The 27066-nt window shown below is 42.0% G+C and overlaps 2 protein-coding genes across 5 annotated transcripts in view; one reads left to right on the top strand and one right to left on the bottom strand.

Annotated features, from left to right (window-relative positions):
* The window catches only part of LOC120456614 (integrin alpha-PS2), a 33009-nt gene extending 6107 nt beyond the window's left edge, over window positions 1-26902 (top strand). For 3 of the 4 annotated variants that reach the window (XM_039643532.1, XM_039643534.1, XM_039643533.1), the window contains exons 3-12: window positions 6084-6214; window positions 7874-7971; window positions 13385-13511; window positions 17971-18032; window positions 18665-18713; window positions 20432-20506; window positions 21970-23248; window positions 23318-23561; window positions 23631-25451; window positions 25520-26902. In XM_039643532.1, the coding sequence (XP_039499466.1) occupies window positions 6084-6214; window positions 7874-7971; window positions 13385-13511; window positions 17971-18032; window positions 18665-18713; window positions 20432-20506; window positions 21970-23248; window positions 23318-23561; window positions 23631-25451; window positions 25520-25609 (3976 nt within the window). In that variant the 3' untranslated portion in view covers window positions 25610-26902. The remainder of the gene's footprint in view (window positions 1-6083; window positions 6215-7873; window positions 7972-13384; window positions 13512-17970; window positions 18033-18664; window positions 18714-20431; window positions 20507-21969; window positions 23249-23317; window positions 23562-23630; window positions 25452-25519) is intronic. The other variant, XM_044006621.1, reaches the window with a different exon arrangement.
* On the bottom strand, window positions 14064-14637 carry LOC120456622 (RING-box protein 1B). The gene has a single exon (XM_039643545.2). The coding sequence runs from the start codon at window positions 14538-14540 to the stop codon at window positions 14157-14159; it is 384 nt and encodes a 127-aa protein (XP_039499479.1). The 5' UTR covers window positions 14541-14637; the 3' UTR covers window positions 14064-14156.
* Window positions 26903-27066: the final 164 nt, after the last annotated feature.

Below are 27066 nucleotides of genomic sequence, written 5' to 3'. Positions count from 1 at the left end.
GAAAATAATGAAAATTTGTTGAATAACTTATAAGTTAAAAGTATGTAACATCAAATTGAAGCTATATACTGTGCATTGCCCAGACAATATTGATAGTAGCACTATCTGTCAGTAAATTCTATATGGAATAAACGGTCGCAAACTATGAAGTAATAGTATTAACACTTGCTATTAGCATTTTAACATTTTAGCTAAAAGCTTAAGACACTCGACTCCATGAGATAATTGTGCGTTAAATGAGAAGACAAAGATACACAGTCACGAAGTGAGGAAAGTGGTGTGCACGAGGTGGCTAAGTAACTATTATACATAGATGTGGTTATTGTTTATAAGGCAACAGCAGCCGAAGTTGTTGGCCAATATGTGGTTTGCCCTGAGAGCGGCAATTAATACACGCTGTAACCGTTTTTGTACAAGAATTCTACGTGGGGTATATCTGCCGTGCTACCTTGAATAGCGAATGTATCTATGTATCTATGTATCTGTATCTGGGCATCTATGCGATGCACCTGTATCTGCCGCAGCGGCATACTTATCTGCGTGGTGCGTTCTATTTACGGTCAAGTGTTCGGATACAAAGCGGCAAGGTTGTCGCCGCTTCACCCAATTGGCCAAATAAAGTCGTTTGTCCGTTATCCAGAACGAGAGTCGATCGGTTGGTTGGTTGGTTGGTTGGATAGCTGGTCACAAGTTGCCTTATAGACGGACTTGATGGTCGGTACCAACTCATTAGCCTGACCCCGTTCTCCATGCCTTGCCTGCATTCGGTATCCTTGTGGCACATTATATCTAGTTCAGTGAAATCGCCGGTGTTGAATTAACACACATCATCAAACTGTTTGCCAGCCAGGCATAAAATGGCATAAAGATAACTCCCATGTGATGTGACTCTTGGTTTCCTTTGGTTGGCTGCTTAACTTTATATGCCTTGCCAATCAGCTGAGCTGTTATCACCAGAGCATTTCTATGAGTAATATGGAATATAGCCAGCCAGGCGTGTATAAATAGATGTTCATATTGTTAAGCCTAGGTGCGATTGTTTTTCTAAACGATTTCATTTGTAATGTTTTATAATCATGGAATATAATTATAGCATATTGATGATATAATTTCAGTGCATTGCTTTTGAGTTTGTTTCGTAAACAGTTGATTATTTCAAAACCTTTTGGGCAAGCAAACGTTTTCGTAACACATTTAGTAACCGCATCGCAAAGATAGCATCTCCAAAGTCACCCCTTGAATTATTTTTAGCCACTTCTCCGGTAGCCCACCAACATCGATCGTTGCCATTGCGGCATTGCAAGATCACTTGAGCAGTTCACTTGGGGTCTCCATCCGCAGTGACTTCCCTCGGTTCTCCAGTTCTCTAGTTCTCCAGTTCTCTAGTTCTCCAGATAGCCAGACCTCCAGTAAGTGGTGCGGGCAATCCATCTATTGCATAAACTCAAATAAACTACTGTCAGCTGCAGCCTGAGATCGTATCGATCGTCTGTCTCTCGGCCTTTTTGTTGTGGTTATGAAATGGCAAAAACGGCGGCGGGCAATGAGTACTGTAATTGATTTCAAATATTTATGCCGCACATGCACTGCAAAAAATATAAATATAAATATAAATATATAAATATATTTAAATATATATATATAAATCAAAATATTTTAAATATAATATATTTCTCTGCTAAATGATCTATGATCTTAATACATCATTTAAAATGAAAACAAACATATATTCACAACATATTTGGCACACTTGTAATTCTTCCAAATTCATACCTTTTATTTTGTATATTTTTTTTGAATAACATTAACCACTTGTAGTGACCATTTATATTTTCTCTGCACTCGAATACTTTGGCATTTTCATTTGTTTGGCCAAACCGCCTTAATTGCCGCTTGATTGCGGAGTTTCGAGTGCTGGGGTAGCCATAAGATATCCATCGCAGATCGGAGATAGTCGATCATCGATCGCAGATCAGCTGGCCATAGGGGAACTAAGGAAAACGGAAGTGTCAATGTGTAAAAAAGGTGCTGGGAAACCGCACACACACGCACTTGGGTGCGGGGAAATGGAAAATGTTAAATGGAAAATAGTAAATGGGATATTGAAAAGGGAAAATGGTAAACTGAAAATGGTAAGCTGAAAATGGTAAATTGAAATTGGTAAATGGTAAATCGCTCAATGGACAAAACAAACGCCGGGTCTGTCACGTGTGCAAGGGTTTCGGCTCGGCTTTTCCCGGTTTTCCCCGGCCGCCGGAGGGCGCACACATGTTTAGCGCCGACACGCCCTCGCCGTCGCCCACTTTTCCCAATTTCTCCCCGACTTTCGCCTCACCCTCATATCATTCCCTGCCGATCGGCTACGATATGATCCTATCCCACACGATCCATTCGTTTCGGTTCCTTTAACGCCGCCTGACTTCGCAAGTGACTTGGCTGTTTTTCTCCTCACTTTTTTCTGTTCTGTTGCTCGACTTGAAGGGAAAATGGTACCCCCTTTTATTTACCTTACTTGAAAGGTAACCACGTGACAGTGTCCCTCAAAAGTCAGCCTCAAACGGCGGAAGTTCGGTTTAAAGTTGAGCAACTAAAGTGGTTTTATAAACCTTTAAAAATTTAAATAATGCTGGGGCGTAAACTGGAGTATTTACATATGAGAGCTGATTGGATCAGCGGAAATTGGAGTGATCTCTTGGGAAACTAAACAATTTTGCGCTGACGGGAAGCGTTCAAAAATGCATATAAACAAAGATCAAAGAATTTAGCTATGAGCCAAGAGTTTGTTTAACTTGTAATATTTATTTATTTTTTTAATAGCGATGTAGCACATGATGATGGTCATTTTTGAAGGAATTATCGTTTGGCCTTATGCAGAAATTGAAATTTAATTTCACTTTTGCTGACATGTTTAGGAGAACGTTCTGTGGGGAATCGCAGGCCATAGAATGTCACTTAAACCCCGTTTCTGCAGCTGTCTTTTGACATATCTATCTACTGGCGGTTGACTTTTCTGCAGCACTGTGGACTGAACTCATTCAGGAGGAGAAGTTTGTGGCAGGAAGCATGCGCAGCTTCACACGCGCCCCGCACCCACATCATTCAGAAAATTGAGAGCTGCAGAAGGCCCACAAATCCGCAGTGGGACTGAAAACGAATACGCACATGAATATACTCGTATGTGCATACTCACAAATACTCGAACGGAGAAGTATAGACGTACACATCCTGCGAACACATGTGTTCAGCGAATGACTCGGAAGTCGGGGGCACAGGAGAGGCGGTAATTTTTGAAAATGTTATTTTTAAAACATTATTTTTATTGCGGCTGCTGCACGCGACGTCCAAGTCGAAGGTAATTCAAGACGGGTCTCCGTCTCTCTCTCCCTGGACAAACTCAATTTGGCATTCAAGGCGCGAAGCAACAGAAGGTTTCCATTCCATACCAAACCATACCATTTCAGTTTATTGTATTGTATGGCATGGTATAGTATGGTATGGTATTGTATGGCATGGTATGGTATGGCATTGTATTGTATTGTGTCTTCTTGGTGGCTCCTTTTTTCCCTGAATTTCGGTTTCAAGACATGTGTGCGGAAAATTGCTTTTCGATCTATCCTTTCCGATTGAGCCATTGAACCGTTTTCAAATTACAAATCGAAAAACCAAAAAAACCAAAAAAACTGAACAATCACATGTGTTCGTTTGGCGCCTGGTCGCATGTTTTGATTTTTTTCAATTGACTCGCATTGATTTTGATCATTTTAGAGGCTGGCATTGTGTGCGGTCGGGGGTTTTGATCTCTATAAGGTCCACTGAACACCCCGACAATACCATCGCATTCCGGACTGACGCGTGCTCTAAAAACTTATAAATTCAAATTACGTAAGCCAGAACGCTTGACTGCCTTAAATTCATTTGGCAATGGGGGAAATTTCTAAGTGATTGCAAGCAAATCATCATTAAATGAACGAACAATGTGATTAGCTAAATTAATGGGAAATAGTGAATAAGTAATATTTATTTGCATATTATTAATCAGTACTTAGTCACAGCATGATAAAAAATCTATATATTAAGTTCAACATAATTCAACTCGACTTCGTGGTAAATAGTATATGCTTTAAATAAATATTGTTCTGCATGGCAATCTTGGTATTCAATTGACATGAGTCAAACAAACAAATATGCATTAATCATCGAGCGAAAAAAAGGTCTCTCATTTTTCGGAAATTTCGTTACTCATTGATCCACTGAAGTGAAATGCAAATGGGATCTACGAGGCGCCCCCTCAAATTGGAAACTCTTTAAGAATGGGGGAACCTGTTTGAGCTTGTGTCATTTCTGTTCGTCTGTCCATAAATTAATATTAATTATATTCAAAGGCGAGCGAGAGAATGATCGAATCGACGCCGTTCGATGAATGCCAATGATGTCAGCACTGAGCGCACATATCAGATACAAAGATACAAAGATACGCAGATGGAAAGATACTCAATTTCAGGTTTACAGAGCGTTAGAGAACTCGATCTATTGCGCTCAGTAGAGCTTTTTTGCTAGCGTTCTTTTTTGTTTTTGCCACTAAAATCTTAACTTTGCAATAAACTGCAGCTGCCCAGTTGTGCAGTTGTGTAGTTGAAATCTTTTTTGAATAAGTACGTTGCAAATGCCGCCAGAAACAACAGCTTGCAAACTTCCAAAGACCCGCTCCATTCAGTCGTTTAAAACCCTTCCATTTACTGCGCGACACTGTGAAAAAAAGTGTGCTACACTTGTAATATTCCGAATAATATTTTAAGGCCAAACCTTACACAGTTCTGCTGTTTGTAAACCGCTTCCATATGCATATAAACTATTATAAAAATAGGCAGCTGTTTAGTGAGTAAGAAATGTGTTTGTTGAACTCTGTTTGCTGTTGGCTATTTGCACACCATTTTCACATCTAGGGCTGTGAATTTCCGCGCAGTGCACTTACTCGCCCATTCATAGGAAGTTCGGCTGTGGGTCGTCCCCTCTCGAGTTTCACGCATCTGTGGCATTTTTGCTTTAGTGAAGCATCAAATTGTTGCATGTGGGCCGCGCAGGTCGCTCGCCAAGGGGGCGGATCGTCGAAAAGGGGGCGGGGCGGTGAATGGGTGGCTTAATCAACTCTCAAGTGTTTGATTTGGACCGTTTGCGGCGTGCCGTCTGTAGCATCCGTAAAAGTTTGCTACACTTACAAAAAATATGCGCCCCTCTTATTTAGTTACTTTATTTATTGCTTTGGCAATTTATAAGTTGGAAATACATAAAAAATGTTTATAAAATAAGAAGACTATGTTTTGCTAAAACGTTTTAGAATTCTTGGAATATTTTTTAGAAATCAAATAAATAGAGACTTGCATTTGTCTAACTATTTTGGTTAGATTCATGTGGAAGAATGTATTTGCTTGTAAATGACTTTCAAATAATGGCCAAATTGTGCCAGTGCATTTATTCACTTTCCGTTTTATTATGCTCAATTTTAATGAAGACCCATTTGCTGCACCCTAGGGTTAAAGCAACCATCAGCCATCGTCCAAAGAACTGGGCACCCTTTCCCATTCTTTTCCTTTCTGTTCGCCGCACTTCCGCATTCAATGCTAATGACAGCTGTCAATGTGCGTGCCCCGACGAACTGCTGCTCCTGGAGGCGAACGAACCACTAGAACCATCAGAACCACTGACTCTCCGAAGTCCAGAGCCACGGGGTGGGAAAGATCGAGGGTGCGGGCGGTGCTGTTCCATTGGGAGGGTTGCCGAGTGGCAAGTAGGGAGGTTTTGATCGGCTCGAATGGAACTTCAATTTCAGGAATTTGAAGAGTCCAATTAAATGTGTTAAAGGAATGGCATTGGGAACTCATTGGAAGATCATTAAAACAGGGTTCGAGTGCTGAGCAGATGAGCAGACAACAAATTGTTGCAACCTTCAATGTCACTTAAGAATAACATATTTATATTATATAGGATATACATGCAGGATAAAGGATTTTCTTTCTATAAACTCCACTTATTTATTTATTCCCCATTTTCTGCCCATTATTAACCCCCCATTTTTTCCGTTTCAGTGTCAGCTTGGTCGTTGGAGCACCCAAATTCGACACATCCCGCTATCAACAGGGCGTCAGCGAGGCAGGAGGCGTTTTCAAATGCAGCCTCAATGACGACGACTGCAAATTGGTGCCATTCGACTCCAAAGGTAAGTTGATAAGTTTATTGAGGGAAGAGGAACATACATATATGCACCTTAATTCGAGTCTGAGTCTGAGTCTTGGGTAGATGGCAGCTCCTAAGCGCAGTAGTTGGCGCCAATCCCCGCGAGAAACTGGCGCCAGGGAAGCAGAAATCGCAATTAGTTTATTTATGGCCAACACGCATGCGCAACCTTTTAGTATGCAAAATGCGAAGAATGCAGTGGCAAACAAAATGTGCAAAATAAATGCGAGAAATGCAAAATTACGATAATATATACATATATTTTTAGACAATTGCCAGCAAACCGAGCCGAACATCCGCGGCATAGAACGGAAATGATAAACTCACTCGCATGCACTTCCTACTGTCGCCCCAAAGTTTTAGCATATTTTTTGCATATTTTTGCCATTAACTGAGTTCTCTGCACTCGGCGTTTGTCTGCCATAAATATGCACAATTCGATTGCGGGGAAGAGGGGGAAATGAGTAAGAAATAAAAGGAAAGAGGTAAACACCTTGGGTAAAAGTTATTGACACGTGCCCCATCAGACTGCAGACCGCAGACTGAAGACTGCAGACTCGATAATGGATGTTAATGCTTCCATGGGGGGTGTGTCCCATAAATTTATAGACCCCCACCAGCTGCCCTCTTCATACCGCTAAAATAATATATAAATCTCTGCTCAAACTCATGCTTAATGTGGCTAAAAAAAAAAATAAAAAAATAAATTAAAGGAGTCAACAGGTGCTTCATTCAGCTCGCAGGTTCGTTGGGTTTGCTCATCTACTTAAGTGATTCTGTGTGATTCATCGGGCTCTGTCAGCCAATCATTAGCTGTTAGATCTTATTCACCACTCACTCACCATTCATTTCGCAGAAAGCGTTGTCTTCATGACGGAATACTCATAAATACTCATATAGTACAAAAGGAGGAAAAGTATTCGCTATGTTTGTTCCGTGATAAATGTGTAATTAGTTGTTTGAATTTCTGCGAAATTTCACTGATTGTACATATATATTCGTTTACAAAATATTCATAAACTCAGTTAAATCTCTTGGACTGCTAATCCATTATAAAAATGGCATTTGAAATATCCCCAGAATAAAATGACAACAAACTTGGTTTCTATATATTTTCCACACTTCTTCATCCATCCATCACCTTTAGTTAGCATTTTTGATGGACTCACTGCTGGGCATTTATTCCCTCATTAGCCCAAAATTTGTACAGTACGCACACTCCATAATTGAAATTAATATTATATATACACATATCATATATACGCGTATAGCACCTCACTTTACCCTCTGGAAATTGTGTCATAAATCAGCGACAAAGGAAGTGACCATCATCATTATCCATTATCCACGTACTTCTCAAGTGTTTTGTGTTTGTTCTCAGTGTAGCTTAATTAGTTTGCCTTTCTCCCCCTGCCCTGACTTAAAATACATATTAATTTCACTAAATTGTTCATTTCCGTCCACATTTTGTCAGAATTATTTCTGCGTCTTTGTTTTTTCGCTCTCCTCAGAGAACTTAATCTTTGCCCGCTTCTTTCTGTACAAAGAATTAGGTTTATTATCTTTTCAGCCTTGCAATTTTGATTTGCGAAATACAAATATTTGACGAGTTAATAATATGAATCTCTCGTTTTCCAACCAGGCAACAATCGGAATGTGGACAAGGAGATCGTGGACAGGAAGTCCTATCAATGGTTGGGCGCCACTGTGGCCACAGGTCGGGATAGTGACTTGGTTGTGGTAAGTGTGAAATACAATAAATAAACATGAAATTCAGATATACTTTCATTTTTACTTTTTAAAGAACGTCTCAAGTCATTGATTTTATTTTTGGCTTTACGATTACCTAATGCCCTTGTGGTGTGCCCTAAAAATAGTTAATAACCCACCGATAACTCCTATTATCGCCCATTAAAACCACCGCTTTATGGTGGCACACAAAGTGAGTCAATGTGAGGACTAAGCTGAAAGATACTTTCATTTTCCGCAGACCACAAGACGACCTATATACTAACTAAAAAAAAAAAGGAAAAAAAGGTCAGATTTTAGTGTTCACCGATGATGGCATCATCGTAGCTCGTTAAAATGTCAAATTGCATTGAAAGTGCAAGGGAATTGATGGCATTCGCCCACCTCAACGCGTAACTGACACCTTTTCCTTTTCCCTTTTCCATTTCCATCATGCGCCATGAAAATCTCTGAGGAAAATTACATTTTTTATGGCTGGCTATCTGTTTGCCGTTAGATATCAGTGGGTGTTACGTATAGAAGACTGTGTTCTCAATGGGGTTTTTCGATTTGGATTTGGATTTTGTTTTGGTTTTGGTTTTCGATTTCTATGATTTTGTCATCACTGCGGTTCAGCGGTGGATTGCGTCAAGTAAGCCACAATAGAAAACCAAGACAGATGGAAAACTATAATAAGATACCAATGCTCAGATACAGTGCTTTGTGGCTGCACAGTGAGAAATCTTCAAGTTATTTCATGAAAACATTTTATGCGCTTTGAAAATATTTGCATTTGTGCAAGTGTGCTTTCTTGCATTTGTGCCAAAGTGCTTTGCTGCTTTGGGAGCTGTCTTTATTGATTTCTATATATTTTTATTTGAAGGCACTTTCGCATTTATAAATATAAAATTTTGTACACATTCTATGAAGTTTCTGTTTGTGCAAGTGCGCTTTGTTGCTTAGTGCCAGAGTGCTTGTGTGCTTTTCTGCTTTTGGAACTCGGACTCTTAAAGGTGCGCCACGTCTCGCAACTTTTGTTAATTGCGTTCGCGTTGGCGTTTGCTTCTTTTGTTGGCCGCTTGTTGACCGCCCACCCAGCATAAACATTTGATTTTCACTTTAGTTCTCAATTAACTTTGATTTGGCCCATTTGATTTTGGCCCTGGCGCACCAAGAACCGTTAACATTGATGGCCTTTGTTACCCTTGTTGTTGTTGCGGCCAGGTCAGGTCACTTCCGCCAAATGGGAAATGTGAAATGGGAACCTGGGACCTCGAAACTTGGCAACTGGGTCTGGGACTCCGAATGGGAATGGGAATGGCCTTCGAACGCCCATTAGCCGGATGAGGAGCGAGCAGGTCATCCATCCATCCATCGATTGCTTTTCGCCGTATTACAATCCATCCAGCGCATTACATCAGTCGCTGAGTTAATGTGTGCTGTAGTTAAGGAATTATATCATCAGGCAGCTTTAAACATTTAGAGGGTTTCATTTAATTCGTAAACTTAGTTTCATATAAAGCATGGCTTATTCAGCATTTAAGCTGCATTTTAAGCTGCATTTTAAGCTGCATTTTGAGAACTTTCTTTCAAGACAAATAGCAGTCGCAATCGGTTGGCAAACGCCAAGTACCTCGAAGTGACCTTTAGCCTGGCTCATTGTTTTGGGCATGTCAACTATGTATTTCCATTTCCATTTCCATATCCATTTCCATTCTTTAAAACCAAATTGTTTTGTCGTGTTCCCGGCTTATTTCCTCAGCAGCTTAACATATTTTGAACGATTTTTGTGCCTGGCTTTTGTTTGAGCTTTCTTTTTGCTTGATTTTTTTTCTTTTTTTTTCTTAATTTTTTTTTAGTAGTTTTGAGGTCTCTGTCTGTATTTGGGCTTTTGTTTTTTGGCCGATTTTTGTGTGTATTTCTTTTTTTGTTCATGTGGTTTATTGCCCATGTTTGGAGCAGAGTGCATACCAAAACGCCAACGATAAATTTTTGAGACATTAAACTGCACTTTTGCAGACGCCGGTTCTTCCTGTTTGTTGTTGTTTTAGTCGTTTTTCTTGTGGGAGCAAACAGAAAAACAAAAAAAAAAAAAAACCAAAGTCAAAAGTCAACACGTTTGACATGGTCGACATGCAGACGTTACCATTGCGAATGCCCAAGAATATCTTCTGGGGGCCAACGAGCCAGATGCAGATGCGGATGCCAAATCGGCTAGGCCCAAGGCAACTCCGATCTGAGCATCCCCTCTAGTCCCCCAATCCCCTCATTCCCTGAGTCCCCGATCTGTCCTCCTACTCCGCCTTAACTATATATAACGATTTATATCTGTGTGTGCGAGTGCCCTCGCCATATTGGAGTTCAATAGCGCTGCAATTTCGCAGATCGTGTCGATGATCATGTCGCAATCGCAGCACGGCAAACCAAACAGCATCTCTTCCAGAATTTGTTAACCCAAAGCCGACTTTAAATTACCTAACCAAACGTTGCTGCCAGTAAATTGTTTATTTATTAATTTATTTGGGAAGTTTTACAATTGAAATTGATTTCAAAAGGTTTCTTGAGTTATGCCACAATTATTCTTTGTATTTTTTTAATATATTTATTTATTAAGTGAAGAATCCGTACATCATAATATTGTATCTTAACATCACAGGGGAGAAATATCCTAGGGGTAACCAAACACTATATACAAATTAGTGAAATTGCGTTCTAAAAGAATCAAGAATCAAAGATTCTAAAAAGAATCACGCTTTTTTTCGCTGCATACTTTTAGACACTTGCATTTTGTGATTTTTGGTAGTTAACACCTGACTGCCCCGAGTAGTATACCCATCAAGTGGTTGTGTAGTATCAAAAAACGTAGCAAAACGAGACCGCACGACATGCGGCACTTGCGAAAGAGACGGCTATATGGGGAGAGAGGGAGAGAGATAGACAGACGCAGTGAGTTCACAGTGATGTCACCTTGCTGTTGTTGCGCCGCTGATTGCGGATCATGGTCATTGTGGGCGGTGGCGATGGCGATGGCGATGGTGATGGTAATGGCCACCCCGCCCACTCGGCGACAAGTTGTTGATTGGGGCCACATTCGGCGTGTGATCTCATACCAATATATTTGTTTTTTTTTTTGGGCTACAGCATACAATTGTTGCCTGATCCTTGGCCCAAAATTTACGGCAATTAATGCTGACCCAATTTTATTAAAACTTTTACAATCGCTGGATTCACTTCTTGCTGCATTTGCTTGGTAAATAATGCCCTTAAAGTGTTTATTGCCCAGCTTTTGGGGTCAGCATACAAATATTGACCACATTAAATATAAACTCTGGTAAAAAACGTATAAATATTGCTAAATGTTTGCATAAAATGGTAAAATACTTATGCGAAGTGCAATAAACCAACTTTCTTGCCATAGTTCGAAATGACTTGGCCATAAATAAGGCATCTGGAAATGGTAGCGATTTCGTACTTATAAGAGTCCCACTCTTGGCCAAAACCCATATTCATAACCATAATTTTTGATTTCAATGCTCGGCAAGAAGAGCCACTTGGTGGGACCTGTTTCATTCGTTTCGGGATCCATTCTCCACCGGCCACTCCTCATTTGCATATCTAACTATTTTACCGCGAACTGCAAACTGTTCCCGCTGTTGGCCAAAGAATCTGTCTTTCTGCCGGCCAAACTGATAATAAAGTTTTTAATAGGAAATTGCTATTAACTTATTGATCATGGCATGGACAATGGTCCACGCGGCCAATTGTTGGGAATTTCAATTGAATTGTTCAACGCTCCCCCGATTGCCCAGCGGCAACTCGATTGTCTGTCGCGGCTCGCAGGGTCTTGTTTTTATTATTATTTGCCCATTTCTTATGCACACACTGGGAGAAACTTCAGGTATTAAACAGATCACTTGATTATGTAGGTTCCCCGAAAAATAAACTTGGAAATTAAAGCGGCTTTGCTATAAAGTAGGTTGTTTTGTTTCTGGAACTGTGTGTTTAAAACTATAGCACCCATGAGATTTACCCCTAGTTTTGGAGTATTTATAATTTCATATAGAGTTGAGCTAACTTTTGCCCAGTGTAGGGATAGCTGGACTGTGATTTTATTTATTTTTTTTGATATTTTTCTCGGTTGCCCGTTTCTGCGCCTGCTTGCATAATATGGCCTGGCCCATAGATTTGTGATTCAATGGGGCATTTGAATGGCTCAGCCTCTCCAGCCGCTTCCATCCGATATCCGATCAGCATGCATTTTTGGCGATAGCGCGTCATTTTGAGTTTATGTCAGAGTTGCCAAAAGCAGGAGCATGGAGATGGAGCATGGAGGGGAAGGATGGAGGAGTTGGATGGAGCAGGCGGTTGGAGGAGTTGGATGGGGCGGAAAAGCGACAGATACAGAGAGCCACTGGTTGCCATAAATGGCACAATATGTATAAATTTGTAAAAGTAATTGCACTGCAGAGACAATGGCCAGGCCTAAGATCTTGACGCTGATGTTGATGCCTCCTGCCTTCTGCCCTCTGCTGTTCCTGCCCCATGCCCAATGCCTCATGCCGCATGCCCCATGCCTCATGCCCCATGCCACAAGCTCCGCAAACCGCTGACCATATTTGGAGCGGCACTGCGACAGAGATGGCTGAGACCTCGAGTCTCGTGCGTGTTTTATGTCCAACTGCCAGCCATTTATACATTATAAAACTATATAAACACACAGATCTGCTGGGATGCGAAGCGATCCAATGCGACGAGGCTAACTCACTCCCCAAGCACAGTGGGTGCAGTGACTGCGAAAAAGTGCAGAACTTGATAAAGGAATTTAGAGAACAAAAGTGGGGTGAAAAAGTAGGAATCAGTAAGTTATAGTTAAAACAGAAATTCGAATAACTGGTAGCTCTTAAAGTTCTTTCTTATGACAATATAAATCGCAAAGTTCCATCATTGCACTAAATTTATCCAAGGTTATTTAATCCTTTTTTGAGCTGTGGTCCCACTGTGCCTGGGGGATAGGGGGTCTGTTAATTCGCTTTGGCCATTTTAGGAGGGCCACCACTCCATGCCTTTGCCGTTTCTGCCATGGCCTGCCATTGTCTCACATCTTCACCAAATAATTTCCATGGCTGCCCCCGTCTCCCTCACCTGCACTGGAAAAAACACAATAAATATTCAACTTAATATATATGAATATTTTTACAAAGTAATGTAAATGATAAAATATTAATATTATTTTAATTGTTATGCGTAGAGAAGGAAATAGCCACCCTAAATCATCAGTTCAGATATCTATTCTATGTACAAATTAGTCAGCATGTTAAGCTTAGTAGTAAATGATTACACTTAGTTATTAATCAATATCTACAGCTCATTTCTCGCCGTGTAATGCACTCGAATCTCCAATGATTTTCCCCATTTCCCATTGCAGGCCTGTGCACCGCGCTATGTCTTCCACACGATGACGCCATCGAGGGCGTTCCGCATTGATCCCGTGGGCACCTGCTTCACCTCGCACAACTTCGAGGAGTTCCACGAGGTCTCCCCCTGCCGGACAAGTGAGTATCGATCAGTGGGACTGGGACTGGGACCGGGATTAGCATTAACCCACACCAATGGACCCTAAGGCTACCTCCGATTCGGTGTGATTCGGTAATTCGAGCGGCAGAGGGAATCCCTTGAAAAGCGAAATTCAAACTGTCAGTCTCTGTGGCATTCCTTCGGCTTTTGTTGCTATACTTGTAGTTACCTTTATATATTTTTTTTGGTAATACTCGAGCGTATCGAATAACGGCTACTTTGGGGAAAGTGAAAAGCCCCAAGAGTGCCCCACAATCGCTTTGGCCACAATTTAGTTGGCTTGGAACATGTTCCACTGAAGTGAACACCACGATTCTGCGCCCGCAGTCCGAGAAACCGAACCTTACGAAGAACTGATTAAACAAGAAAAGATCACCATCACAGCTGTACGTCCCGGTGAAGGATCACGTGCCGGTTCAGTCTCTATAGCACAAGTTAGAACAGCTACAAAGCTACTTTAGGGCCAATCCCCACGAGGACATCTCGCAGCAACCACTGCCCCGACCAGAAAGCGTAATCTTTTTCGTGGGAATCCAAGTCAACTCTAATTTAAATTACATTGAACACATGCCAGCAAACAGATGTCACCACCACCGATCCCCGGTTCATGTCCATATCCCTCGTTAGTGGCCGTACTTCTGGTACACCCACTCCTTGTTGTCCAGCGGACAGACCAGGCGCGTCTTCAGCCAGCGCGCGATGCAGTGATGATGGAAAGCGTGGTTGCACTCGCCCCAAGCCACGGTGCAATCGTCCTGGCTTGCATTCGGATCCGCCTGGCACTCGATGCACAGGTTCATGATGTGGTTACGGCAGATGGCACAGTTGTCCACCGCTACGTCCCATGCCCAAATGGCGCGTGCCACCCACTTCTTTACCACAAAGCGCTCCGTCCTGGCTGGGCCAGCTGCTCCACTACAGGATGGCTCCTTGTCATTGAAGTCCATGTCATGGAAGTCCTCCGTCTCCTCGACCTCCCTCTCCTCAACTTCCTTCTCCTCGGACATTGTGTGAAATAAATGAATTTTTCTCTCTCAAATTAGGATTGTCGCTTCGTATTCGAATTTGATTTGAACTATTGTAGATTCCATATGTTTCTAGCGTGACATTAAAAAGAGTGACGACTACTGATTTAACTAGCAAATCCCATCGGCGAATAAATAAAAAAATAAATATGAGCACAAAATGTTATAAAAACAATTTATAAAAAAACATACAGGAAAAAAAAAAAATTTTAAATAAGAGTCAATTTTATGCAGATTGTTAGCATATTTAAATACGTTTGAAACACTTTCTACAACTACTTGCATTGTAGAATTGAAATTTTAAGCAGGTAACTCAATTATTAAATGCTTAAAAAATAAATCGGATATGCTTGCAAGTACAGAAGTGTAGAAGAAGTTGATTCAACTTCAAAAGACTTTGAATGTTTGGATTACAAAGTTTATTATCCGATCGTGATCGAAATATAGCTTCTTTTAAGAACGCAGCTGTTGGAAAGTGAAGTTTTCGATGTTCTCTCATTTTTCCAACACAACTTGGCGATAAGTGACTAATTTGACGTCATTTGGAGGCATAAACCAACGGCAGATCGAATCGTAAACCTTTGCAACCCAGAAAATCCCCAACCATCTGAATGGACTGAAAGATTTATGCGACTTGACAGCCGACAAATGCGCACCGAGGAAAACTTGAAAAAACATATCCATTCTGTTTGTAAATCTAAAAATATTTAATTCGATGTAGTAGCTTTGTAGTTGTTTTTTTTTTTATTTGTTTCGTTCTGATGCATTTTGTTTTTCTAGCTTTTACCTCACATTACTTTCCCTTGCTTTCTATTTTATTCTGTTTTTATTATTTTTACGCTTTTCTTGTTTTTCGTTTTTCGTTTCTCGTTGATTTTGGGACAGCCTGCCAAATTTGTTTGGTTAGTCATCGCTTTAAACCGACTATATCTAGGTCTATATAAATGCTCATATAGGTATCTACATACATACATTCATAGATACATGTGCGAGCACACATGGGGCATTCGCGTCCTCCTCCTCCGCAAAGTTTTGGATGAGGTGTGATTATTTTTAGCAGCGCCTCGCAGATGCAAAGCATTCAACTGGCGTGTATATATGCATATATCTTTCGGATTTTTAAGGAGCTATATCCGTATATATTGTATGTATATATATGGATGTGTGTTTACGTATGAATATTTCTATATGGGGGCTAGCATATGGCCATTAGTCGGGGTTGTGACTCTTGAACTAGTTTATCATACGGAAGAATTGCTTTGCTTATTTCAACTTTCAGTTTTATAGCTTATTTGCTTAGTGGTTCGTGGAATGGCCAACAATATGATGGCAAAGTACACTGCATTTGGTCAAAAGTCGGAGTCAATTGAGGAGGCTGTAGTAAACTGATTCATTGAGCAAAATGTTTCATAATTAAGTGAATTCCAGGGATAGTTTTCAACAACTGCTTATCGAACACGTTTGGCATGATAAAACAAATACAATATATTTATTGAGAAAAGCTGAATATAATTCACATTGACCTAGAATTTCTAAAGCTTAAAGGGGGCTTCAAATAGCACTATAAATCAAAGATTTTAGTTGGAGTTATGGGTTTAATTTATAGCAGTCTCATAATAAGCAGACTATAATAAACTGTTACAATGAACTGCAATTTACTTGGGGAATTTAATATGCTTGTTTAATATGTTATAGTTTGCTTTACATTTTTATGCTCACCTTATTGGCTATAATTCTTTGAAGCAGTTGCATGAGCTCATATGAGGCGATTGCTCAATCCGCGACCAAATTGGCCCAGCCAAGGGCGATTTATAGATTCTAAACACACACGAATGGGCCAACTCGATTCCCAGTGGCCAGTTTGTTGCGTTATTAATGCTGTTGTTGTGAAATGATTAGCAGCAACATCAGCAGCAGCAGCAGCAGCAGCAGCAGCAATTCATCCTGACAGTCGGTCGGTTGGTTGAGCACATTCCGACATCACTGAAAGCAATAAATACCAACTTAACGCACAAAATGCCAAACTAAATAGTTAAAGGAAACGCAGGGCAATACAAATACAAGAAAAAAGAGGGGTAAATCAAAGTACAAAGCAATCGAGTCGAGTCGAGTGACCAAGCCAAGTTGAAATGTCGGCAAAGGAGCGCAGTTCTCGGCGTGCCCTTGCTAAAAACTAATTGTAATTCAAGACGGGGCGATTTTATTATGGGAATTACTACAACTGCGAAGACAATGCCATGGGTATGCTCACGTACGAGGACCTGTGTGCGTTACGATTATACAAAAACAAAACAAGAAAATAAAAACAAAACAAAAAAAAGAGTTAAAAGAGTTGACTTATGCGATTGCCGGTGCCAGCAGCAACATGTTGCTGCCGTCGCTGCTGTCGCTGGGCTCAAATTGAAACACTTCGAGACAAATTGTTATCGTTTAATTTGATCAAACGCACGATCTGCCTGTTGATTTCTCTGTTGTTTTTGCTCCAAGTCCCCCTTTCCTGCCCCTCTTTAGCTGGAGGCCTGGCTTGTGACATCAAGCTGTTGGTGTTGCGGGAAATACCCTTTCCTAAAATACAGGATAGTACTAATTTAAGTAAATGTAAAGCACATAAAATCACATACCGTTTTTATTACATTACATTAAAGGTAAAGTTCAACATTGCGCCCAATGTACATAGCAAAACGCCCACCCGGGGGCGCCACAAGTTGCGCAGTGTGCATAGCTACCATGATAGCATTGCAATAGGGTATCCTAGCACTCGACTTCCTGCCGTTTTATTTCTTGTTGATCTTTTTGCTGATGTTACGTGATTTCGTATTTGGTAGCAAGGCAACATTCGCCAGACACTTTGCCGGACAAACAAACAAACAAACAAAAGGCGGGGCCAACAAAAGGATGTGTGACTGTGCATGGGTATATGGATGTGGATGTGTTTGTGAATGTGTTTGTGAATATGTGTTTGTGGATATGTGTGCGGATGCCGTCTCCACTTTGGGCCTCGTCTTGATCTTTTTGTTTGCCGCTCGCAGGCAGTTGGGGCTGCCTTTATTGTTGTGTTTTCATTTCAATGTCCATCGCTGTGGCAGGCAACGATCTTGCCCCAAAGGCGCGCTCTAATCCTTTTATGTTGTTCCAACTCGCTCGTCCAACTCTCGTCCAGCGTCTGACAAATAGCAGCGCAATTTATTGCATTGCATCGGTAATTATTTGCAATTTATTGTCCCACACACCGTTCCCCCCTTTCTCGCAAACTAAAAGCCCCGTGGCCCTGCGAACATTTATGATGAAATCGCACAATGCCTAAATGGTCAACTGCGTGTGACTGGCATTCCCCTTGCCCCAGCCTCCAATTTTTTTTTCCCCCCCATTTTGCCCAATCACTTATGCGATGCATTTCCATCTCTCGTTGCAGACAACTGGGGTTATCATCGCCAGGGCTCGTGTCAGGCTGGATTCAGTGCAGCGATCAATGGGGTAAGTACTCATTGGGTATCCGTACACCCTATTAAAGAACGGGGGGGTATATGGGTGAAGACTTAAACCAAAGTGATATCGTTATTGCATTGTTAATTATAGCCTTAATATCAGAAATAAAATATTAAAATAAATCATCTAGAACCGCTTGGCCCTTTGAGTATTTTAGTATACGTGTCTAATTTAGCAAAATATCAAAATTATCAAAATATCAAAGATCAAAACATACTCTTGCATACTTTTATACACCTTCATAGGTTGCTTCAAAATTATAGTATACATGACATATATTTCAAACAATTTCAAGAGTATCCCAAGTGCGTCAATTAACTACATCCGATCTCTAGATCTTCACAACGTTCCCTTTTTCTCTCTTTTTTTTATTTTTTTGTATTTTTTTTTGGGGCTTCATTGAGTTATTATATGCATGGAATGATTCGGATAAGACAGACGGACGGACGGACGTGGGCACGTTTAGTTGGCACCTCGTTGGGATCGTGGCATAACATTTGCATTCACAATTGCATCCCCAGCATTCGATTTGACTATTATACACACATGTGTACATATATGTACATAACTAGCTATATATGTACATACATATATTTGTAACCTCTTTTCTCCCGTTGCAGAATGGCTCGCGTTTGTTCATCGGCGCACCTGGCAGTTGGTATTGGCAAGGTAAGTGCACGTTTTTCCCACATGTACCGTGTACCGTTGTTCTACTTCTTATTTATTTATTTATTTATTTATTTATCCGTACCTCAATATACCTTTTGTCTCTTGAGACGAGTTACTTTACTGTATGTATTTTGATGTTGCTGCTATTTCTAGTATCTCGTGTCTCAATGAGGCGACCGAAATTGATCCAATGTATTTAGACATAGCTAGAACTATAAGTAATATCCGTAAACCCTAGAACATCCCAAACACACGAACACACACACACAAACAAACACACACGTAGTCTGGTTTGAAATTTGAATTTCGTTATCCCCATTTGTCTTCGTCCTTTCCCTAGCTATGAAGCCCACGAAAGTATTGAATTTTGATTGCCTTCCGATGTACAAAATCAAAGTGATTGCATTAACATAGTATCCCCTAGTTTAGTTTATCTTACTCCCACTCCTTCGTGTGTTTTTTCACTTTTTATCTTTAGCAAGTTCGTAACCTAAGTAACTTTCACAGTGATACGAAATCAAATGGATAGTGTCCAAATAATATGGGTCTAGTTATATGTATGTTTGTACCGTAATACACATTTTCCGAAAGGGAACCTATGTTCTCCAGTCTCTAACACTCGATCCCGTAGATCTAAGCGGGCTAAATAAAATGTGCATCTGTAGAAGATGGAATGCCAATGGAATTAAGCTGTATCTTAGATGTGTCTTAAGTGCATGTCGCATTGTAGTGTCGTCTAGTCGATAAAATATCCTTAGGTATAAGGATAAAATTATATATGAAAACGTTATCTTTTTGTAAAATTGTACTGGCTAAGAAAAAACGATAAGTGTGCATCTGAAAGAGCTTATACTTTCCCAAAATATATTATATATAACTAAACTTTAGTTACAAAAGTAATAGTTATGCGCCAATCAATTGGTTACTTTAGGTAGAATTATTAAGTGCACACTTATCAAACGAATAAAGTTACCTAAGTTTTGTGACGTACATTCATATACATGTATGTATGTATATTGTGTTGTCGAGTTGTTGTCCTCCAATTCGTTTAACCCCAATTGGCCTAACGTCGCACTGTTGTCGCTCCCAGAAGCTAACTAGTTTGTACCGTACGAAATTGTACCGAAAGGTACATACAAATCAAAAGTTTGCTAACTCCGATATCATCATCTACAACTCGACAGCAGGAGTCAGCATTATAACCGTAAATCGTATTAGTGTTAATCGTAATTTAATGTATACTTAACCCAATTGAATTTAGCATTTACTGCATTTACTGTACCGTATTTGATACACGATTTCTACTGTAACTGTAACTGTAACTGTAATCGTATCTATAACTGTAACTGTAACTGTACCTTTACCGTATAACGCGTCATGTTCTTCCTGATCTGATTAATCAAAATTATGTTCTCTCTTTCTCTTTATATTTTTTGCTCCTTCCTCCACCTTCTGTCTCACTCTACACTCAATCAATATCCCGTGTGTGTCGGGGCAAAATGCATGCGATTTTGTACCGAAATTGATATGAAAATGCGATATGCATTCTGTACCGATTCCCAAAAAAAAAACCGAACCGCACCACTCGATCACCCGAAACCCGTAAACCAATACCGATTACCGAATACCGTATCCCAATCAACAATCTTCCCCAACAACCAATGTTGCTATCTAAAAAAACTCCCGATATACCGAAAAAAAACAAAAACCATAAAAAGGACAAACCTACTCGATACCGCCCGATGCCAGGTTTCCATTTAAGCCGCCTCTTTATCAGCCCTTCGGCACTGGAGGTAATAATAATAAAAAAAAAAAACGCCAAAACTATAAAAAATCAAATAAACCAAAAATACAAACAGCAACTATGCTTCTCACCCACTGCCTCAAAACTCAACCGAAACTGTACCTACGAACATTAACCCAGCGTAAAAAAAAAGTACCTAAACACAAACACACACACCCACACCCATACCCATACATTCACACACACAAAACTCCAAATGAGAGTAGCATTAACGGTGTCTGATAATCAAAAATAAAATACCATCTCAACCTCATGAAAGCTCTATCCAACATCCATCATGCATATAAGAAAACACCCCTGGCAATCCATCGAAATAAAGCAAACTCTATAGATTTGTGTGATGGTTTGCAGTAAAACTCTATAGATGAAAGCTTCGCTTCCTAACTTCTGTGGTTCCATGCGGTCAAAAAAAAGATACTTTTAGTACCTAAGTTGCTTTGCTGAAATCTGCTTAAATGGCTGTTGCCTTAACAACTGTGCTCTTTTTGGGAAACTTGGGCGAAAGAGAAGTTCTTTTTATTTAGCTGTTTAAACAAATAAAATAAAACAATTTCTCTTTCACCTAACTATGGGGTTTTCCTAAAGGGGTGGCAAAGGAGTCACGGGACGGCAAAAAGAGATTATATAGATTATACTTTATATGGTTATAGTGGCCATAATTCAATACATAATTCAGTACATTTCAAAGCTGTCTGAAAGTATGCAATGTATTTTTTCAATCGAGGGGTTCGTGACTTTGGAGAATGTTTAAAGTAAATGTTTATTAAGAAATGAAAGTGATGTTTAATAAACCAAGTTTATATTAAACATCCAAGTTATTTAAACCAAGTTTAAATAAATTAAACTGCAATGATGAAAATATTATAAATTATATTTTTAAGATTACCTAATGAAAAATACTTCTTATTTCTCTTGCTGCCTGTACCAAGTCGTCCCTGTTGTCTCGCCCAAAAACCCGCTTAGCTTACAGCTGTAGTGCATGTAGTTTATATCTGGTCTTGACTGTACTAATTGGGAATGCTAACTAACCGTAATCTCTGCACGTTCTCTTAGCATGTTTCCGTTTGTAGTGCCCCCTGTAGTCACAGACACACACACACACACACACGTAATCATCCAAAACCGTAGCGTAGTATCTTGTGGTAATTGTTGTTGTGGCTTCCTTGGCTGGGAGTAGTTGCAAAAAAAAAAGGTCCATGTGCCATCTTATCATGTGCCCATCATCGTTGATTTCGTTGTTTGTTGTTGCCCAGCATGCCCATAGCCATTAAGCGCCAACAGTTGCGGTCACAAAACTAGATATTGGCATTAAATAGTAAATTGAAATTAAAAAAGTAATATACTATTATTTTGACCGCAACTGTGGCCAAACCAACTCACCTTAAAACACCAGAAATAGAGCGGACTTATCTTCCTCGGAGAATAATCGGAGAATTTTCCGCTGATTCACAGGTATGGCCAGCTCCCACGACGTGACCAGGCCGGAGAACCAGGTGTTCTCCACCTCGGAGAGTTCCTCGCTGAACGATGACTCCTATTTGGGCTACTCGATGGTCACCGGTGACTTCGATGGCGATCGCAGCGAGGATGTGGCCATTGGAATGCCCCGAGGTGGCAATCTCGTGGGCAGGATCGTCATCAATCGCTGGAACATGGCGAACATTTTCAATATCACGGGTCGTCAGATTGGCGAGTACTTTGGCTACTCCTTGGCCACCAGCGATGTGGATGGCGATGGTCTAGATGATCTGCTTATCGGTGCGCCCATGTACACGGATCCCGACAACGTGGAGGGCAAATACGATGTGGGCAGGGTGTATATCCTGCTGCAGGGTGGTCCCACCGAGGAGAAGCGTTGGACAACGGAGCACATTCGCGATGGCTACCTCAGCAAGGGTAGATTCGGCTTGGCGCTGACCACCTTGGGCGATGTGAATGGCGATGGCTATGGTGACTTCGCCGTGGGCGCTCCCTACGATGGACCCGAGGGTCGTGGCGTGGTCTACATCTTCCATGGCTCGCCGGTGGGTCCATTGGCCAAGCCGTCGCAGATCATCAAGTCCGAGCAGTTGGTGGAGGGTGCTCCCTATCCGCGAACATTTGGCTTCGCCCTGTCCGGTGGTCTGGACATGGACGGCAATACCTATCCGGATCTCGCCGTGGGCGCCTACAGCTCCGACCAGGTGTTCATCTTCAAATCGCGACCGGTGGCCGCAGTTAATGCCGAAACCAGCTTCGCCAGCAACTCGAAGCTGATCAGTCTGGACGACAGGAGCTGTCAGCTGCAGAGGGATCACAAGAAGGTGCCATGCATGCTGCTGACCACCTGCTGGAGCTACACGGGTCGCTATCTGCCCGAGCAACTGGACTTCGATGTGTCCTGGCTGCTGGACGCCAAGAAGTTGCCCAATCCCCGCATGTTCTTCCTTAGGGATGAGGGCAAGAACATCAGGAATCAGACGATCCGCTTGAACTATGGCCAGAAGTACTGCCTGAATGAGACCGTCTATCTGCTGGACAAGGTGCAGGATAAGCTGACGCCTCTGGAGGTGGAAGCCCGCTACAATCTGCGCAGTAGTCGTCCCTTGGACCCGATGGTTCGCAACCGGAGGAGCATCCTTGAGCCGGTGATTGATCAGAACCGTGAGATCGTCCTGCGGGATGCCATCAACATTCAGAAGAACTGTGGACCCGACAACATTTGCGAACCAGATCTCAAACTGAAAGTCAGGTAAGTCATAGGGTATCACCTCGTTCAGATGTTCCTGGTAGTAATAACTCTCTCTTGGTTATGGAACAGCACTGTGGACAAGTATCTTTTTGGCTCGCCCGAACCTCTGGTCATCGAGGTTCTTATCTCGAACACCAATGAGGATGCCTTCGAGGCTGCCTTCTACATGGTCACCCCGCCGGATCTTCAGTTCAGGAAGCTGCAGCAGCTGGGCGAGAAGAAGGACACGCCTATCACATGCTCGCCGCCCACTCCGGAGAACAACCACACACTCAAGTGCGACATTGGAAACCCGTTGGAGTCTGGAAAGATTGTAAGTTTGTTATCTCTAAGTTTTGTATAAACTAATACTAACTTATACAAATCTTTGTAATCTTTATAGGCACACTTCAAGATCAGTTTGGTGCCGGAGGAGAAGTACGGTAGCTCGTCCAGCTACGACTTCTACTGGGAGGCCAATTCCACGAATCTGGAGAAACCCGGCTCCGATTACGACAACAAGATCCGGCAGAGCGTGGGCATCTGGGTGGACACGGATCTGGACATCAAGGGCACCTCCCTGCCGGACTACCAGCTGTACAAGGCCGACGACTACTTGGACTTGAAGAATGCCACGAAGGAGGACGATATTGGACCGCAGGTAGTGCACATCTACGAGATTCGCAACAATCGTCCGTCGATCATCGAGGAGGCGGAGGTCTTCATCCATCTGCCCCACGAGACAATCGTCGGGGATCCTTTGATGTACCTGTTGAATCAACCAGAGACCGGGGGCAAGATCCAGTGTGACGATGTGGCATTCAATGAGTACAATCTGCTGCTGGACGAGAAGCTGGTTAAGAAGTCCTATCTGCAGGCCCAGGGAGCCATTTGGAATTCGGCCCAGGCCTCTGGTCAATCGTCAAGCTCCTCGGCTTCCGGCGGTGGCAGTGTTCTCATTGAGAAGGCCAGCGGTGATGGATTCGTAAGAGGAGTCTTGGTCAGCAATAGCACCGATGCGGGTGACAAATTGAGTCCCAAGCAAGTGGAGCAACGGCGACAGGAGGACACATTGGAGGCACTGGGAGATGCATCCTTCGTGCATCGCGATCGCGCCAGTCAGGCGGTCCAGGAACCACGCGTTAATCAGAGCAGCTTCACTACATGGTCCACCAGCAGCTCCTCGGGTGCTCCATCGGCACAGCTGCGTGGCCACAGCACCCAGGGTCACATCCAGATGGCCGAACCAGTTCAGCACACGAGCAGCTCGTCCTCCTCCTCCTCCAACTACCGAACTTGGCCAGCAGAGCAGCACAATCAGCAACTCCTTTTGGCCGGTTCCGGCGGATCGGGACTGGGATCCCCGGTTACCTTCAACGACAAATCGCAATTTGGTGGCCGTAACAACAACTTCCATACCGGCACCTTGGACTTGGGCACCCTAAATCGAGGCAATGTGGACAGCGAGCTGTACAGGAGTCAGGATCAATACCAGAATCCCAGCCAGAGTCTGGGCCAAAGCCAGGGTCAGTTCCAAGCCAATGCCAACCAGGGACACTACCAGGGCCAGAATCAGGCCCAGTTCCAAGCTCGTAATCCGGGCTTCCAGGGACAGACATCGTACCAGGGACAGACGCAGTATAGTGGCCAACCCGGTGGCTATCAGACCCACCACGTGACCTACTCCTCGGGCAGCAAACCCTACTATGGCCGCGAGAATGAGGACTTCTACGACGAGGACAACCTGCAGCAGGCAACACCTGGACACTGGAGCAGCAGCAGCAGCTCCAGCTCGAGTTCCGGCACACGCCGCCTGCGGAGATCCGATGATAAGGATGAGGAGGCGGAGAAGCCGCAACAGATCGACCTGAAGTCACCCTGCCAGTCGGCCAAGTGCAAGACCATCCGCTGTGTGGTCACTAATCTGGGCACCGAGGACGGCGACGCCGCCTTTGTGGCCATCCGGGCACGCATGGTGGCCAAGACGATGGAGAAGCTGGCCTCCAACGTGCCACTCAATGTGTCCACACTGGCGGTGGCCAATGTCACCCTGCTGCCCTTCATCGGAGCGCCCAAGGATGCCATCGTGAAGACGCACGAGATCTTCTACAAGGCGGAACCGGAACCGCTCCAGGTGCCCGATGTGGTGCCTCTGTGGGTCGTCGTCCTGGCCGCCTGTGCCGGAGCCCTCATCTTCCTGCTGCTTGTCTGGCTGCTGTACAAGGTGAGTTTGACATGAATGTGAGATAAAAATTTCACTTAATTAAATAACTTATTATTTTACCCCTACAGTGCGGCTTCTTTAACCGCAACCGGCCAACGGATCACTCGCAGGAGCGGCAGCCACTGAGGAATGGATACCACGGCGACGAGCATCTGTAGAGTGCCAGGATGTCCTCCAAGTGCTCCAGTTTAGCGAAGAGAACTAACACAGCCACGAAATACTTCTAACATCGCACTAAAACCAAACCACAACGTACTAAAAACAAACGAAACGGCTCTAAGACGTACTAAAATCGAGCGCTTAGTCGAGTTTTAAACCATGCGATGTCGACACGGGAGTTGCCAGTGGATAATCCCCTCTATATACATAGATATATATAACTATTTTGTTGGGGATCAGACTGCTGCTTGGATAACATGAGGGAGAACATTGTTAGAAAAACAACACATTTAAACTTGCCTAGTCACGACATGAAGAACTTTCTAATGCGTAAAGGTTTTTTAACTTTAACAAACACACACAACCACACATATTTTTTTGATAATTTTTAGACTTTTGTGTTTTAGTTCTTTGCAAAAATTTCGAGGAAAGTTACACATGTGCTATATTAATCTGTACTAAGGAAGCGAAATGAAGAAGTCGAAAGGAACCTAGGCTAAGTGAGTGAATGAATGAAATGAATTGACTGAATGAATGAATGAGCACTGATTGAATGTGAGTGATAGCCAATATGGAAATATCGAAGTAATAAGTTCTGAATCGAGAAAAAAGGGGAGTATGTAGAGCCGAGAGCTGCCCAATACTGCCACACCCCCAGCAGCCCAGGCATGGAAAATGAATACAGAGAAAGTCCACACTTATTAGGTGCTACTCTAATTTTTTTTAAATCGCTTAAAATTATTCGGCGTTTGCCTAGTGCAAGGCCCATTTATGGACAATTGTTTGCCAAACTCAAAGTTTGCCGGTTGGAGGAAAAGTTACAACGCCAAAATGTGTTGAAAAATGCAAAAGAAATTATTAAAAATATTAAACAATTATTGAATAATCTATATAATTCTTGAATGTAAACTCTGTGTAAATACTAAAAATGAAAAACAAGGAAAGTGAAGAAGAAGAAGAACAGTTGAATCGTTATATTTAAATTAATATTGCATTTATTTCCAAATTACAGTGGGAGAAGCGCTGACCGACTTCTTGCAGTGTACTCTCGAAATAAAACACCTGTCTGTACCACGTAAAACCGCCTACTAAAAATTAGTCTCGCCCGCTGCTCACAGTTAGTTTAGTTCAATTATACGCTACTGTTTAATTTATTAACTGTACTTATAAATGCGTGTCATGAATAATGATTGATTGCCCCCTTATATTTTTTTTTTGCTAATTTCTGTATTAAATTTAATGATTTACCATAAAAATACAAATAAAAATGACGGTCGAGTTGTAAAATTAAAGAAGTGTATGGGTAATTATGACTATCTGGGTGGGATTTTCCCGACGGTACAGTATATTTTGAGCATACTTTTCTTAATTGATTTATTGCAGGGATTTCTTTTGCGCATTATGATCTTAAACTTATTTAAATCTCTAAAAACGTTGTTTTCTGGCATCTCCTATT

Source organism: Drosophila santomea, chromosome X, assembly GCF_016746245.2.
Source record: "Drosophila santomea strain STO CAGO 1482 chromosome X, Prin_Dsan_1.1, whole genome shotgun sequence".
Classification (NCBI taxonomy): domain Eukaryota; kingdom Metazoa; phylum Arthropoda; class Insecta; order Diptera; family Drosophilidae; genus Drosophila; species Drosophila santomea.
Note: the sequence above shows the minus strand (reverse complement) of the source record. Positions and strands in the feature narration are given on the sequence as shown.